This window comes from Phocoena phocoena, chromosome 20, assembly GCF_963924675.1.
Source record: "Phocoena phocoena chromosome 20, mPhoPho1.1, whole genome shotgun sequence".
Lineage (NCBI taxonomy): Eukaryota > Metazoa > Chordata > Mammalia > Artiodactyla > Phocoenidae > Phocoena > Phocoena phocoena.
Genome location: NC_089238.1, coordinates 41,982,205 through 41,999,535, shown reverse-complemented (window position 1 = coordinate 41,999,535; position 17,331 = coordinate 41,982,205). Strand labels below are relative to the sequence as shown.

Here is a 17,331-nt window from a genome sequence, read left to right as displayed (position 1 = left end):
CAGGGGACACGGGTTCGAGCCCTGGTCCAGGAGGATCCCACATGCTGCGGAGCAACTAAGCCCATGTGCCACAACTACTGGGCCTGCGCTCTAGAGCCCATGAGCCACAACTACTGAGCCCGCGTGCCACAACTACTGAAGCCCGTGCACCGGGAGCCCATGCTCTGCGACAAGAGAAGCCACCACAATGAGAAGCCCGCGCACCGCAACAAAGAGTAGCCCCTGCTCGCCACAACTAGAGAAAGCCCGTGCGCAGCAACGAAGACCCAATGCAGCCAAAAATAAATAAAATAAACTTATTTAAAAAAATTAAAAACAAACAAAATCCCCATAAACCGCACCTACTAGGAAAAGGGAATGATTTCCCCAGAAACTGAACTAGGAATGCTGCTGTAAATCTCTTGGCCCCTGTAAACATCTTTGCCAGAAGCTTGCCTTAGAAAGAGAAGGAAGAAAGAAGAAGAAGGTAACTACAGAAGGCCAACAGATCTGCCAAAGAAGAGTGAGCTGTGCTGTCTTATGGGACAGGCAGACCGGGAGATGAGGGCGTGGTGGGCATTAGAGGATGATACTTACATGGGGAAAAGTGATTTTTCGGAGAGCAGCATCATAATTCTTTACCTCCACCTTCTCCATGAGAGGACGAATGACTAAGTGGGTGTCTGTGCCTGCAGCGGGAGGGAGAGGAGAAAGAATATCGGAATTAGAAAAAGTCCCACATGAAAATAACCACAGCTGGGCAGAGTAATGAAGCACTCCCGGCCAAGACTGAAACCCACCTCCAGATATCAGTGCTATGGGGCTGTGGGCCACGGCTCGCACGTCGTGAGTGTGATGCTGAAATGGCTTTGTCCGCACCCACTGCTTCTCACTGCTGTTGGAAGTCACAGAGACCAGCTGAAAATGGAACACTGTCCCCTCGGCTGTGCCCACCACGAAACTGTCTTCTTGCTGAGAAAGTAAATCATTAGGGAGGTACATTTGAGCAAAACAGGGCCCAGTTTTTAAAATATTCCCCGAGGTTTTCTGTCTGGGCAGCTTAGGGGGAAAACCTATGCCCAGAATTGAAGGGAGGTTGCAGGGGTCTTTTTCCTCCAGAAGCTAACAATTCCATCAGGGCAGCAAGTTCGCGCATAGGTAACAAAGCGCCCCCTACTGACAAAATTAACAGTAAGTACTTCAAACTGTTAGCGTGCTTTCATATAATGCAAACCCGACCTCATTAGAATAGCAACAATATTGGGGAAAAGGGAGGGGTCGCAAATCTGGCAGTCAAAAGACTGAAGCTTAGAAAACCCTAAAATTCACTGTCCTCTTTTTAGAGATGAAGAGAGGGTGGGCTGAGGAGGGGAAGTGGCCTGATCAATATCACAAAGATGCAGGTTCCCTGGTCCCCAGTTTAAGGCTCTCTCTTGTCAGCATGTTGAGCACGAGGATTTCTGTCAGTTTTAAAAGGTCTTACTGTGTCTACAACTACTTTTTAAAATTCCTCTATAATCTCAAAACCATTTTCATTTTAACTCATTTTTAAAAATGCACATAACTTTGAGTAAGAAAACAAAACAGGAGGCTTGATAGGGTACTGAGAAAAATCAGAAACCTGGATCAGTAGTTAACCAATCAAACGGTGTAAAGAGTAGGTGAGAAGTCAAGAAAAGTGAGATGTCTGCACACATGTGAGCATGTAGCTGCCATCAACTACACACTGACTGTGCTAGGAACGTTGTATGTCATATCATCTCTAATCCTTCAACAACCTGCAAGGTTAAGTATCATCTGTCCTATCAGGAGAAACTATAAAAGACTGAAATGAGCATAACAAGTACTGATGTCCTTGGCTGGTGAGCCCTCTGATTGTCCTAGAGCTACTTTACAACTCCATAAATTGTAAAAAAACTGAGAGTGATGCAAAAGATTCTCTTGCATAGAGATGCAAAAGAATTGTGCTCGGTAGAATGCAGCTGATGATTGTCCTGTGGACACTGAGTCCTGCAACAATTTGTAAATCATTTCAGCATTCCTGATGGCCTTACATAACTGTGTTCTTTGATTTCTCCCTTAGAACTGCTTGTAACTTACTGGTTCCCTCATTAGTTAATGAGTTACAGAAAATCTCTGACATACTTCCATTTCATGTTTGGATGAGTTATGATTTTACCCTTTTCCCCCCCCAATCATCATTTAATAGCCCTTTACACAGATAAGGAAACTGGAACTTCAAAAGTTTACCTGTCTGTTAGTTTACAGACGTGTATCTGCCGCCAAAGCCTTTGCTCCGGGCACAGGCCTCTCCCTCACCTCCTCTAAGGGTACTATTTGAAAACCATTAGCCTAAGGCAAAAGTGGAAATACTGAGCCGCTTAGGAATTCACTCGCTCTCTCCATCACCTCCACTAAACAGTTCAAGTGGCTGTTTGCTCAAAGTACTACCTACAGAGAAGAACTGGGAAGGGAGGCCTCTCATTCCACATTCTCTTTCCCTGAGGTGGAATCATAAAAGAACTGAAAAGCAAACAAAAGAAAAGGGCTCTCTTGGGGTGCAACAGGAATGAAGCAAGGGAAAAACAGACCTGGGGGGGGTGCGCAAGTGCATGCACGCGCGCACACACGCGCGCACACACATGTGCACACACACACTAACTTAATCAAAGAGTGACTGCTTCACAGAGAACACAAAATCTCAGGACTGACCCCTAAATGAAGGCAAATGTTCCCTACAACTCCCTGCAGGAATCAGTACTTGCCTACCTGATGGAGGTGAAAGGCTTCCAAGAAGATCAAAGGACTGGGTGTTTGCCACAATTCACTCTTTAGTCAATGAGAAACCACTGAAAAGAAATCTAAATATAACCATCTGTTCTGGCAAGAGAGTATGGAGAAAAGCCTTGAAATTAGGACTGGTGTCAAAAGAGATATGAAAATGGCAATAGCACACTCGCTGTGCCAGACACTCTGCTTAGCACTTTACAAGCACAACCCATTTAATCTTTCCTCAGACGCCACGCAGCATGTATTACTAACCTCCTTGTTCTCACAGAGGAAGACACTGAGACTTAGAAAGAAGCACCTTACCCAAGGAAGACACGTAACTATTAAGTGGTATGACTGGGATTCAAACCCAACTCTGCCCAACTCCAGAGTTTGTGATAAGCATTTTTGAGGACTGGAATTTGTACAATTGCACGTTTCAATTGAAAAAAAAAAAAAAAAAACAGTACCACAATCCCTTGCTTCTCAGGCACACATTTTCTCACATCTTAACACCTCTGATATCAAAATATTTATATCTGTCAACCTGTGTTATGTGACATCTTCAGATAAAGAATGAACATCAAAACTTGCAGAATACGGATTTCCCTCGTGGCCCAGTGATTACGAATCCACCTTCCAATGCAGGGGATGCGGTTTGATCCCTGGCTGGGGAACTAAGATCTCACATGCCGTGGGGCAACAGAGCCCACGCGCCACAACTAGAGAGAAGCCCGCACCGCAAATAGAGAAGCCTGCACGCCACAATGAAGAGCCTGTGTGCTGTAAGGAAAGATCCCACGCGCCTCAAGGAAAGATCCCGCAGGCCATGATGAAGATCCCACAGGCAGCAACTAAGACCCGATGCAGCCAAATAATAATAAAACAAAACAAAACAAAAACAACTTGCAGAACAGTTGTCAAAAGCCTAAAAGAAAATCTTGGGACTATATTGGAGCATCTTCTACCAACACTGTGGATGGCTGGGAGGCATGTGTGAGAAACATGGACCCCAATAACTGAGTTCAAGTGATTCAGAGTCCAACTCTGAATGTGAAGACGTTCTAGGAATACCCTTATCATTTTATTTCACACATACTTTCCTGTTTATATATGCGTAAGAGTGATATAACAGAAAATTTCTTCAAGAAAATTTCTTCAAGAGCTTCAAGAAGCTCTTCAATAAATAAAATTTTATGTTTAAAAAAGCATTGTGTCAGTTTATGTTATAAAAGCTTATATTATGTGCTTATAAAATATGAATTTTACATTTAAAAAACCACTCTGTCATAGTTTAATAAAAGTATTTCTTCTTTCCCATGATAACAAAATTATGACATGTTACAATCATTTGTATCTAAGACTTAATGCAATAGAGTAATATAGGCACAAGGTAGAAGATCAGACAGTATCAAGTGGTACACAGTACAAGTTACAGCTGTCTTCCACCTACCCCCCAAAAACTTTCTTCCAGAAACTGTCATTATTTGCATTTTCAATATTTCCAGAGATATTCTATGTATATACTAGCAAAACTGTATACACATAGAATATCTGTTTCTTTTCTTTTCTCTTTTATTTTTAGCCATGCCACACAGCATGCAGGATCTTAGTTCCCTGACCAGCGACTGAACCCACATCCCCTGCAATGGAAGCGCTGAGTCTTAACCACTGGACCACCCGGGAAGTCCTAGAATATCTCATATATAAATATCTAATATATAAATCTGCTCTATCTTTCCTTAATACACTATTATATACTACATTATACACTGTAATACTGTTCTACTTTTTCCCCTTACCAATATATCCTGGAAATTGTTCCATAGCAATAAATATACATCTTCTTTGGTCTTTGAACAGGTGCATAATCCTTAAATAATTACACTTTAAATAGTACTAAATTTAATAATTAAGTCTTATTGTCTAATAATTACAACCATTTTGGATCAAAACTCTATTTTAAAAGGAAAATTCCTCCCACTCATTTAAACCTTGACTTCTATTATAGTTTATATGTGACACCTACATGTTTTATAGGGCTTCAGCACTAACAAATTGTTCTCATGGAAAAACTGTGGAATGGGATAGAACATTTTATAGGCAAGAAAAGAAAGCAGGAGTGATCTCTACACTAGACACACTTAAGTAAGAAAACAACACTCAAACTAATTACGTAAAGATAAAAGATCTAGTCAACAAACCTCAAAGCTCAGACAGAGAGACAAATATCATATAATATCGCTTACATGTGGAATCTAAAAAAATGGTACAAATGAACTTATTTACAAAACAGAAACAAAGTCGCAGATGTAGAAAACAAATTTATGGTTACGGGGTGGGGAGAGAAGCGGGAGTGGGGATGATAAATTAGGAGATTGGGATTGACGTAGACACACTACTATATATAAAACAGATAACTAATAAGGACCTAGTGTATAGCATAGGGAACTCTACTCAATACTCTGTAATGACTTATATGGGAAAAGAATGGATATATGTGTATGTATAACGGATTCACTTTGTCGTACAGCAGAAACTAACACAACATTGTAAATCAACTATACTCCAATAAACATTAAAAAAAAACAAACCTCAAAATCACTTCCTGTGCCTCATTGCTAAAATATCCAAAGGTTTCTGATTAAGAATTCATGTTACAAGATGGCAAGAGGCACACATGTTCAATACAAACCTGCTTTAACTCCTATACAAATAGGAGAAAAATCAGTAGTGTCGAAATCACTATAAAATTACCTTCTAATGTTCCAAGATAGGAAGCAGGTCAGGCAGAGAGAGGAAATAGCACTCCTCAAGATTCTTCTAGAATACTTGTGCCCCACCTACAATCAGACGGGGTTAACTGGGGACAGGGAGTGTCTGAAGAAAACCTCTCTGCTAACTAATCGTTTAGAGAATATTCTCTAACTAACTGTTGGAGAGTAAGTGTTCAGGAAAACTGTGTGGGTTTTCAGATGCATTGTCCTAAACTCAATCTTCCTCCACTACAACATTCAGGATTAGGGAACAGTGTCTGTGGCACACCACTGACACGGCCTTCTCTACTCATGCCCCAGGTTGTACAGGAACTGCTCAAACAGGGACTATACTCACATCAGATATGGCAATGGACTGCACGTCAGTATTTGCGATGAGATGATTCTTTACAAGGGTACCGGTAGCTGAGTCCCAGAACTGCACCTTCCCAGCAGAGTCCACGCTTATGACGGTGCCATCGGACAGGAAGGCCACGCCCCATATGATACACTTCCGCTTAGACACACCCATATACTGCCTATCCACAAGCATCTTATGAATAGCGCTCCCTGAAAAAGAAAGCAAAGCCCGCATGTGAATGGCACTTATTTCTCCTCAGTCTTCAGAAGCTGCCTGTGGTAGGCATCTGGTAAGTCAGCTGCCTGAGCACAGACCACAGACAGCCAGTAAACAGTGGTTATGGTGAACTCAGTTTTGGAACACCAAAATGGTTCCCTGAAGAAGGAGGGCAGTGGTAGGGGGCGGGGGGTGCAGACAAAAGGAATTTTTGGTGGAGAGGTGAAATGGAAACGAGACATCTGAGGCTTCACTGAAAAGCAGCCAACTGCACACACACATTACACTCTGCTCCCTTCCAAATCCCCATGAGAAAGGGAGAGAAGACAATAGTGCCAAAATTTGGGGAACTGGAAAGCAGACACGGAGTAGTAACCGACTTAGTAGAACCCTAAAACTAAGTCCCAAATCCGCAGTAGGAAAAGCCAAGAAACCACCTGATTTATACCATGGAATCCTCAGAAGACTCAGCAACTGGTGACTCCAGATAGTCTGGAAACAGAGGTGATGCATGGAACACAGATTAAGTGAAATGTTATAACTCTGTATTGAGAACACCAGCTTTCTTCTTAGAATGCTGATGGCTGGGCTTGTTGTCACCAGGTAGAACAAAAAACATTTCTGAGAAATATGACCAGCACAAGAGAAAAGATCTAAAGAGCCTGTCTTGAGAGCATCCCCAAGCTAACAGTCCAGCCAGACCATTCCTCAATGAAGCTCAGATGTGATCAGCACCACTCGTGTGGTGATGAGAGGAACCTCTAGACACGGGAGGAAAGCCTCAATATGAAATATCTGGCCCAATATACGACCAGAAAAAAATAAACAACAAGGTGTGAACAAGCCAGGGCGAAGAACACTTCACAAATATTACCATGAATAGTCTTGGAGAAGAGTTAGTATACTGTATAATGAAACAAAAAGAGAATGCTGTAAAAAAGAACATTCAGGAAACAAAAAAAGAACTCTGGAAATGAATGGCGGAAATGAGAACCTCAATAAAAGGACTGAAAGATAAAAATGACAAACTCTCCCAGGAAGCAGAGTAAGAAGCTAGAGATGAAAAATAACAAGGGGGAAAAAGAAAAAAAGAAAGAAAGAAAATTAGAAGAGGCAACATTCCAGTAATAAAATTCCAGAAAGGAGAAAATGGAAAGAAATTCCTTTACAAAATAATTATAAGAATTTTCCTCAGAAATGAAAAACATGGGTTTTTGGATTAAAGGAACCTACCAAGTTGTCCAATACAATTGATGTTAACAGATCCACACAACAAAAAACATAATTATTACATTTCAGAACAGTAAAGATAAAGGGAAGATCTTAAAAGCTCCCAGGAAAAACCAACCACAAAAACCTACATAAAGGATCTACTCTCAGAAAGGCATCAGAGTCCATAACAATACTAGAAGCTGGACGACAGTGGAACCACAGCTTCAAAATTCTAAGGAAAAATAATTTCCAACCTAGAATTCTTTCTCAGAAACCCTTTCTCAGGATCCATCAAACAAAGTGATAAACTAAGAAAATGAATGACTTGGCAACAGGGAACTCTACTGGAGAATAAAGCAAAGGGGATCTCCAGAATGGTTGAAAAACCAGAGTTCAAGATCTCAGAGTTGTGCAGTAGGCCCAGAAACTGGCTCCACTAAGCTGGAGCAGGGCAGAAGGCTCTGGGAGAGAAACCTTCAAGGAGATAAAAGTGATAGAAAGAAAACCAGATGTGGGAATTCCCCGGCAATCCAGTGGTTAGAACTTGGCACTTTCACTGCAGGGGTCCAGGTTCAATTCCTGGTGGGGGAACTAAGATCCCGCAAAAAAACCCAAAACAAACTAACAAACAAACAAAAAAACAGAAAAAAAACCCAGATGTAGCTGAACCTAAATCATACACTGGAAGAATGTGGAGATGAATTAGTGAGATATATATATATATATATATATCTCAATCTCACACACACTCACACACACACAAGAGAGAGAGACAGAGACAGACACTCAGCATTAACCAAAAGCATACAGGAAAGGAAAAGAAATTTACTATGCAAGTTGTATGTATATAGTCTAAGAATAAAAACATCAACTGCTAATCTGAACAAAGTGAGAACATAACCATACTGGGAGGATCAGGAGGAAATACTGTTACATGTGGCAAAGGGCAGAGAAAGAGGGTTAAATAGTGGAAGTCAATAAATAATGGGCTAAAACTGAAACAAATAAAGCATTTTAAGCATACTATGTATAGCATAAAGATAAATACCAAAAGAATTAGCTAAGAGTTGCAGGCGGCTGCCTTTGAGGAGTGGGAGAAGGGATAGAGGGGGACTCCTGCTCTTTTGTAACAAGCCTTAAGGAATTCTTTGACTATATGCACATGTAACTGATAATAAAAAACTTGCTCAAGCACTAAGGAAAAAGAAAAAGGCGACATGTCTGCCCTGTGTTTCCTCTCATCTTAGCGGGGAGTACAGACACAGCCACCTAACAAGTTGAAGTCAGTCTCCTCACTGAAGGAATCCATCAGCCAATTCTCTAGGCCAAGGACAGAGGAAGCACGTTGTTCTCTATCTTTCTGATCTCAAGTCTCACCAACTATGTTACCAAGATCTTACGTTCCTCAAATACAGACACCCACTTTTACAAAGAACTGGTATATATAAATAGGTATTCTACTGATTGCTCATAGTAAATGTCTCACTGGTTGAGGGCAAATTTTAGTGTGAATTCTTATGATGAAAAATACTGTATTCCACTGAAGAACCAAGATTCCCCTAAAAGCAGCAGTAGTAATCCAAGAAAGAAGTGAAATTCATGGTGACATCTCAGAAGGTTCATGAAAGCATAAGGTCACAAGCTTTTGGAAACCCAGAAATGTGGCTCTGACAAACAAGACCCACACCCCAAATGAACTGAGAAAAACAGTCACCTGATTTGACATCAAACACACTAATGTAGTCTATGGAGCCAGCTGCAATGTGGGTACCAGCGGGATGCCAGCTGAGGCTCAGGATTCGACCTTGGGGGTTGTACAACAAAAGAGAAAGTGACATACACATAAATATACAGCAAAGGGTAACTGAGTTCTCCTTCCACAAAGATCTACAGGGCTAGCGTTCTATAGTCTTAAAGTTCATCTACTGCGCTCTTGCGAAGGACTGTTTTATAACAGGTGAGGGACAACTTTGCCCTGAGACCCACGATGACATATTTGATACTTACTTTTAATAATGGATAAATGGTTGATGGGAGTGTAGATAAGCACAACCTTTTGAAGGTGATCTGGTAGTAACCTAACAAAATTTAAACGTGCAAATTTGGCATGGTAATTGCACTAGGAATTTAACAAAAAATAAATATTTACAGGAATGCCCAAGTGTATATAAGAATGTTCATTACAGCACTGGCTATAGTAGTAAAAACAAAATTAATATCCATCAATAGGAGTTTGGTTAAATAAATTATGGAACACCATAAAATGAAATGCCATGCAGACTGGCATGACTGACACAGAAAGATGTCTGTGATACATCAAATGAAAAACTAAGCTGAAAACCAAGTGCAAGCACTCCTGTGAATGTATTTGTCTATCTGAATATACAAACAAGTCCAGATTAGTTCCAAAATGTTGCCTACAGAGTGAAATGAGACACTTATTTTCTCTTTCACACTTGGCTAAATGCATGAAATTTTTACCAAGCATTATATCACCTTTGTAATTAAAAAAAGAACACCCTGGAGATATTAAAAACAAACAATACAGGGATCTGCTTAGCAGAGGATAAACATTACTATTGGATACAGAGAACACATCAGACACTACTCTCTAGCAAAGGAGTCAGGGTGGGATAGGGAGGGTGGGAGGGAGACGCAAGAGGGAGGAGATACGAGGATATACATATATGTATAGCTGATTCACTTTGTTATAAAACAGAAACTAACACACCACTGTAAAACAATTATACTCCAATAAAGATGTTAAAAAAAAAAAAAAAGTGGATAATAGAAAAGGAGTCAGCAAACTGTGGCCCAAAGGCCAAACTGGGGTCACCACCTGTTTTTGTAAATGAAGTTTTACCAGAGCACAACTATGAGCATTTGTTAAGTATTATCTAGGGCAACTGCGGTGCTATAATGACAAGAGTTGGCAGAGACTATAGGGCCTGCAAAGCCTACAATATTTACTAGCTGGTGTCTTCACAGAAATAGTTTGCCAGGCTCTGTTCTGGATGTCAGTGTCAGTCAGTCCAGGTGGAACAGGGGCAATTATTTATAAAATTCCCCCATTCAACTTGAAAGTACTAGCAGAACTGAGAACCACAGCTCCTAAAGAAAAATCCGAGTTCTGAGACTTTATGCACATTTGTTAAAACTTCACAAAAATAAGTGAGAACTAACAAATTGATTTACACAGAAACACTCATTTTCCTATTTTGGATTGCTAGCTTCCTGTATTATTACTTAACCAGGGAATCATAGCTATGCTACACAGTGGAGAGGACCTGAGCTAAGGACAGCATCTAGCACATACGCTGCACTCACAGAAAGTTAGCATATAGATAAAATATTACCTGGACCCATGGGAAAATACCCCATCCCCAGTGGCACAGAAATATAACTTCTTGTTAAGACTACTCACTGCCTCACCACAAATAACCCTTACTTTTCTGACGATCAAAATTTCTTTCAAACTGGATTTTGTCTGGGGTGATCTGAAATAGTTTCACAGATCCATCTTCGCAGCCAACCTATTATGGAAAAGGGGATAGAAAATAAAGAAAGCATTTTATAGAACTAAATATATATATTTACAAATATATACATTTCCTCCTTCAAGCTAACACTTGTTCTGAAAGAGAAAAATAGTTTGTGAGAGGGAAAAAGTACTGGTATCAAGAAACTGGTAGTGTATTCCTGGCAGTCCTCATGTCCTAGCCAGAAAGCAGGCCAATTAGGGGCCCAATTCCTGAATAGGACATGGAGGAGAAATAGGATTTCACAGCATGTCTCTGCTGGACACCCATGGCCTAAATAAAAGACCCATTAACTGTGTCACCTAAATGGAGATACGTCAAGATATTACAAAATAGTACAAATGTAAAAAAAATCATAAATCCATCACAGAAAACTAAATCTCTGCAAGTACCCAGTCTAATGGTAAGAATAGCGGGGGGAGGGAGTCTTTCCATTGTCTATATGTACCACATTTTCTTTATCCATTTTCCTTCGATGGACATTTAGGTTGCTTCCATGACCTGGCTATTGTAAATAGTGCTGCAATGAACATTGGGGTACATGTGTCTTTTTGAATTATGGTTTTCTCTGGGTATATACGCCCAGCAGTGGGATTGCAGGATCATATGGTAGCTCTATTTTTAGTTTTTTAAGGAACCTCCATACTGTTCTCCATAGTGGCTGTATCAATATACATTCCCACCAACAGTGCAAGAGGGTTCCTTTTCTCCACACCCTCTCCAGCATTTGTTTGTAGATTTTCTGATGATGCCCATTCTAACTGGTGTGAGGTGATACCTCATTGTAGTTTTCATCTGCATTTCTCTAATAATTAGTGATGTTGAGCAGCTTTCCATGTGCCTCTTGGCCATCTGTATGTCTTCTTTGGAGAAATGTCTATTTAGGTCTTCTGCCCATTTTTGGATCGGGTTGTTTATTTTTTTAACATTGAGCTGCATGAGCTGTTTATATATTTTGGAGATTAATCCTTTGTCCATTTATTCTTTTGCAAATATTTTCTCCCATTCTGAGGGTTGTCTTTTTGTCTTGTTTATGGTTTCCTTTGCTGGGCAAAAGATTTGAAGTTTCATTAGGTCCCATTTGTTTATTTTTGGTTTTATTTCCATTACTCTAGGAGGTGGATCAAAAAAGATCTTGCTGTTATTTATGTCAAAGTGTTCTTCCTATGTTTTCCTTTAAGAGTTTTATAGTGTCCAGTCTTACATACAGGTCTCTAATCCATTTTGAGTTTATTTTTGTGTATGGTGTTAGGGAGTGTTCTAATTTCATTTTTTTACATGTAGCTGTCCTGTTTTCCCAACACCACTTATTGAAGAGACTGTCTCTCCATTGTATATCCTTGCCTCCTTTGTCATAGATTAGTTGACCATAGGTGTGTGGGTTTATCTCTGGGCTTTCTATCTTGTTCCATTGATCTATATTTCTGTTTTTGTGCCAGTACCATACTGTTTTGATTATTGTAGCTTTATAGTATAGTCTGAAGTCAGGGAGTCTGATTCCTCCAGCTCCGTTTTTTTCCCTCAAGACTGCTTTGGCTATTCGGGGTCTTTTGTGTCTCCATACAAATTTTAAGATTTTTTGTTCTAGTTCCGTAAAAAATGCCATTGGTAATTCGATAGGGATTGCATTGAATCTGTAGATTGCTTTGGGTAGTATAGTCATTTTCACGATATTGATTCTTCCAATCCAAGAACACAGTATAACTCTCCATCTGTTGGTATCATCTTTAATTTCTTTCATCAGTGTCTTATAGTTTTCTGCATACAGGTTGTTTGTCTCTCTAGGTAGGTTTATTCCTAGGTATTTTATTCTTTGTGTTGCAATGGTAAATGGGAGTGTTTCCTTAATTTCTCTTTCAAATTTTTCATCATTAGTGTATAGGAATGCAAGAGATTTCTGTGCATTAATTTTGTATCCTGCAACTTTACCAAATTCATTGATTAGCTCTAGTAGTTTTCTGGTGGCACCTTTAGGATTCTCTATGTATAGTATCATGTCATCTGCAAACAGTGACAGTTTTACTTCTTCTTTTCCAATTTGTTCCTTTTATTTTTCTTCTCTGATTGCCGAGGCTAGGACTTGCAACACTATGTTGAATAATAGTGGTGAGAGTGCACATCCTTGTCTTGTTCCTGATCTTAGAGGAAATGCTTTCAGTTTTTCACCATTGAGAATGATGTTTGCTGTGGGTGTATATGGCCTTTATTATGTTGAGGTAGGTTCCCTCTATTCCCACTTTCTGGAGAGTTTTTATCATAAATGGGTGTTGAATTTTGTCAAAAGATCTTTCTGCATCTATTGAGATGATCATATGGTTTTTCTGCTTCAATTTGTTAATATGGTGTATCACATTGATTGATTTGCATATACTGAAGAATCCTTGCATCCCTGGGATAAATACCACTTGATCGTGGTGTATGATCCTTTTAATGTGCTGTTGGATTCTGTTTGCTAGTATTTTGTTGAGGATTTTTACATCTATATTCATCAGCAATATTGGTCTGTAATTTTCTTTTTTTGTAGTATCTTTGTCTGGTTATGGTATTAGGGTGATGGTGGCCTCATAAAATGAGTTTGGGAGTGTTCCTTCCTCTGCAATTTTTTGGAAGAGTTTGAGAAGGATGGGTTTTAGCTCTTCTCTAAATGTTTGATAGAATTCACCTGTGAAGCCATCTGGTCCTGGACTTTTGTTTGTTGGAAGATTTTTAATCACAGTTTCAATTTCATTACTTGTGACTGGTCTGTTCATATTTTCTATTTCTTCCTGGTTCAGTATTGGAGATTATACCTTTCTAAGAATTTGTCCATTTCTTCCAGGTTGTCCATTTTATTGGCATAGAGTTGCTTGTAGTAGTCTCTTAGGATGCTTTGTATTTCTGTGGTGTGTTGTAACTTCTCCTTTTTCATTTCTAATTTTATTGATTTGAGTCCTCTCCCCCTTTTTCTTGATGAGTCTGGCTAATGGTTTATCAATTTTGCTTATCTTCTCAAAGAACCAGCTTTTAGTTTTATTGATCTTTGCTACTGTTTTCTTTGTTTCTATTTCATTTATTTCTGCTCTTATCTTTATGATTTGTTTCCTTCTGCTAACTTTGGGTTATGTTTGTTCTTCTTTCTCTAGTTGCTTTAGGTGTAAGGTTAGATTGTTTGAGATTTTTCTTGTTTCTTGAGGTAGACTTGTATAGCTATAGCTATAAACTTCCCTCTTAGAACTGCTTCTGCTGCATCCCACAGGTTTTGGATCATTGTGTTTTCATTGTCATTTGTCTCTAGATATTTTTTGATTTCCTCTTTGATTTCTTCAGTGATCTCTTGGTTATTTAGTAACGTATTGTTTAGCCTCCATGTGTTTGTGTTTTTACGTTTTTTTCCCTGTAATTCATTTCTAATCTCATAGCACTGTGGTCAGAAAAGACACTTGATAAGATTTCAAGTTTCTTAAATTTACTGAGGCTTGATTTGTGACCCAAGATGTGATCTATCCTGGAGAATGTTCCGTGTGCACTTGAGAAGAAAGTGTAATCTACTGTTTTTGGATGGAATGTCCTATAAATATCAATGAAATCTATCTGGTCTATTGTGTCATTTAAAGCTTCTGTTTCCTTATTTATTTTCATTTTGGATGATCTGTCCATTGTTGTAAATGAGGTGTTAAAGTGTTACTGTCGATTTTCTCTTTTATAGCTGTTAGCAGTTGCCTTATGTATTGAGGTGCTCCTATGTTGGGTGCATATATATTTATAATTGTTATATCTTCTTCTTGGATTGATCCCTTGATCATTATGTAGTGTCCTTCCTTGTCTCTTGTAACATTCTTTATTTTAAAGTCTATTTTATCTGATATGAGTATTGCTACTCTGGCTTTCTTTTGATTTCCATTTGCATGGAATATCTTTTTCCATCCCCTCACTTTCAGTCTGTATGTGTCCCTAGGTCTGAAGTGGGTCTCTTGTAGACAGCATATAGATGGGTCTTGTTTTTGTATCCATTCAGCAAGCCTGTGTCTTTTGGTTGGAGCACTTAATCCATTCACATTTAAGGTAATTATCAATATGTATGTTCCTAAGACCATTTTCTGAATTATTTTGGGTTTGTTTTTGTAGGTCCTTTTCTTCTCTTGTGTTTCCCACTTAGAGAAGTTCCTTTAGCATTTGTTGTAGAGCTGGTTTGGTGGTGAATTTTCTTAGCTTTTGCTTGTCTGTAAAGCTTTTGATTTCTCCATAAATCTGAAGGAGATCCTTGCCAGGTAGAGTAATCTTGGTTGTAGGTTCTTCCCTTTCATCACTTTAAGTATATCATGTGACTCCCTTCTGGCATGTAGAGTTTCTGCTGAGAAATCAGCTGTTAACCTATGGGAGTTCCCTTGAATGTTATTTATCGTTTTTCCCTTGCTGCTTTTAATAATTTTTCTTTGTCTTTAATTTTGGCGAATTTAATTACTATGTGTCTCGGTGTGTTTCTCCCTGGGTTTATCCTGTATGGGACTCTGCACTTCCTGGACTTGGGTGGCTATTTCCTTTCCCATGTTAGGGAAGTTTTTGACTATAATCTCTTCAAATATTTTCTCTGGTCCTTTCTCTCTCTCTTCTCCTTCTGGGACCCCTATCATGCGAATGTTGTTGTGTTTAATGTTGTCCCAGAGGTCTCTCAGGCTGCCTTCATTTCTTTTCATTCTTTTTTCTTTATTCTGTTCCGCAGCAGTGAATTCCACCATTGTGTCTTCCAGGTCACTTATCCGTTCTTCTGCCTCAGTTATTCTCCTATTGATTCCTTCTACTGTAGTTTTCATTTCAGTTATTGTATTGTTCATCTCTGTTTGTTTGTTCTTTAATTCTAGGTCTTTGTTAAACATTTCTTGCATCTTCTCAATCTTTGCCTCCATTCTTTTTCCGAGGTCCTGGATCATCTTCACTATCATTATTCTGAATTCTTTTTCTGGAAGGTTGCCTATCTCCACTTCATTTAGTTGTTTTTCTGGGGTTTTATCTTGTTCCTTCATCTGGTACATAGCCCTCTGCCTTTTCATCTTGTCTCTTTCTGTGAATGTGGTTTTTGTTCCACAGGCTGCAGGTTGTATGTAGTTCTTCTTGCTTCTGCTGTCTGCCCTCTCAGGGGGGGGAAGTCTTAAGTCTGTGCTCAAAAATTTTTTGAGAAACACTGGAAAAACATGGTTCCACAGGTTGACTTGTAGAAGGACCTATGAGAAGTTTTGATATACTAACATGTGCTGTGAATCTACAGAAGGATTTAGTACGCCATATTTCTGAAATAACACTTATCATAAAACACAAGGCACAACAAAACAAAAGACAGCTTCTACATCTCCCAATTCCAAAGAACACAGTTTGGGAAATGCTGAACCAAACTGAAACCTCTGGTTTCATAAATGAATCAACGAGGTCCAAAGTAGCAGCAGAAAGAGTGCCAAAGGACAAGGGAGCTTTAAATCCCCAACAAGAACCCCAATCTTGTATCTTGTATTGGAACCCAGATACAGTTGCTTGCTTGGTTGCTGGAATCCAGCTCAGAGTGGAGTTGCTACATGCTATAATACAATTTCACCTTCCTATGAACATAAGGAAGCAAGTTTAAGTGGGCACAAGAGAAATCTTGGTTTGAATTACCAATAGTTGCTTACTGACCAAAAGTTGAGAGCCACTGGGGCTGGCAGCCATGCTCCAAATGGGTCCTCCAAAGGCATCCATAGCATACTTGATGTTTAACGCCTGCAAATCATACTCAATAATCTCTCCATTGAGTCCAGCACTAAACAGTCGCTGTCCGTTTGCCCAGCACAGAGCTTCTGTAGCCCGAGACTCATGACCTGGGAAAAACTACAGAAACACCATAACTTTTCAACCCACCACGAATTCATCAGCTACTAGCATTGAGTGGTCACAGGCAAAAAGGTGAAAATCAAAATGCCTCTCTGGAAATAAATAGTGTGGGGTTTTACACTATCTGAAGATCATGTTACTGATATTTTCATTTTTTTCAGGTTCACATTTTAGTTACTTATACAGTTGGTTTTGTTTCTTTTACTAGGACTTGTTCTGCAAAACCTTTTTAGACAATAAAGTTTCAGACAATCCAGTTTGTATCTGATGTATCTAATTTTTAAAAATCATCGCAATTACCTTGATTGAGTGATAATTTCAAAGGTGTATACATGTCAAAAGTTACCAATACATACACTTTGAATACATGTTGCTTACTGTGTGTCAATTTCACCAATTAAAAGCTGTTTAAAAAATTAAAATAAACAAAGGCAGCTCACTCCAGCTTTTCATTCAAGTCTCAGATTTCTAAGTGTTTTCTTAGCACTCAAAAAGCATTCATACTATCAAGGAATTTTATTCTTTTTTTTTTTTTTGCAGTACACGGGCCTCTCACTGCTGTGGCCTCTCCCGTTGCGGAGCACAGGCTCAGGACACGCAGGCTCAGCAGCCGTGGCTCACAGGCCCAGCCGCTCCGCGGCATGTGGGATCTTCCCGGACG

General features: G+C 39.4%; 1 protein-coding gene across 2 annotated transcripts in view; it reads right to left on the bottom strand.

Annotated features, from left to right (window-relative positions):
* UTP4 (UTP4 small subunit processome component) overlaps positions 1-17,331 on the bottom strand; it is a 32,768-nt gene that overhangs the window by 12,251 nt on the left and 3,186 nt on the right. Inside the window, exons 3-8 of one of the 2 annotated variants that reach the window (XM_065898914.1) lie at positions 16,476-16,667; positions 10,742-10,826; positions 9,008-9,097; positions 5,863-6,074; positions 780-951; positions 577-668 (exon numbers count right to left, since the gene is read on the bottom strand). In XM_065898914.1, the coding sequence (XP_065754986.1) occupies positions 577-668; positions 780-951; positions 5,863-6,074; positions 9,008-9,097; positions 10,742-10,826; positions 16,476-16,667 (843 nt within the window). Of the gene's footprint in view, positions 1-576; positions 669-779; positions 952-5,847; positions 6,075-9,007; positions 9,098-10,741; positions 10,827-16,475; positions 16,668-17,331 lie in introns of both variants that reach the window. The other variant, XM_065898913.1, reaches the window with a different exon arrangement.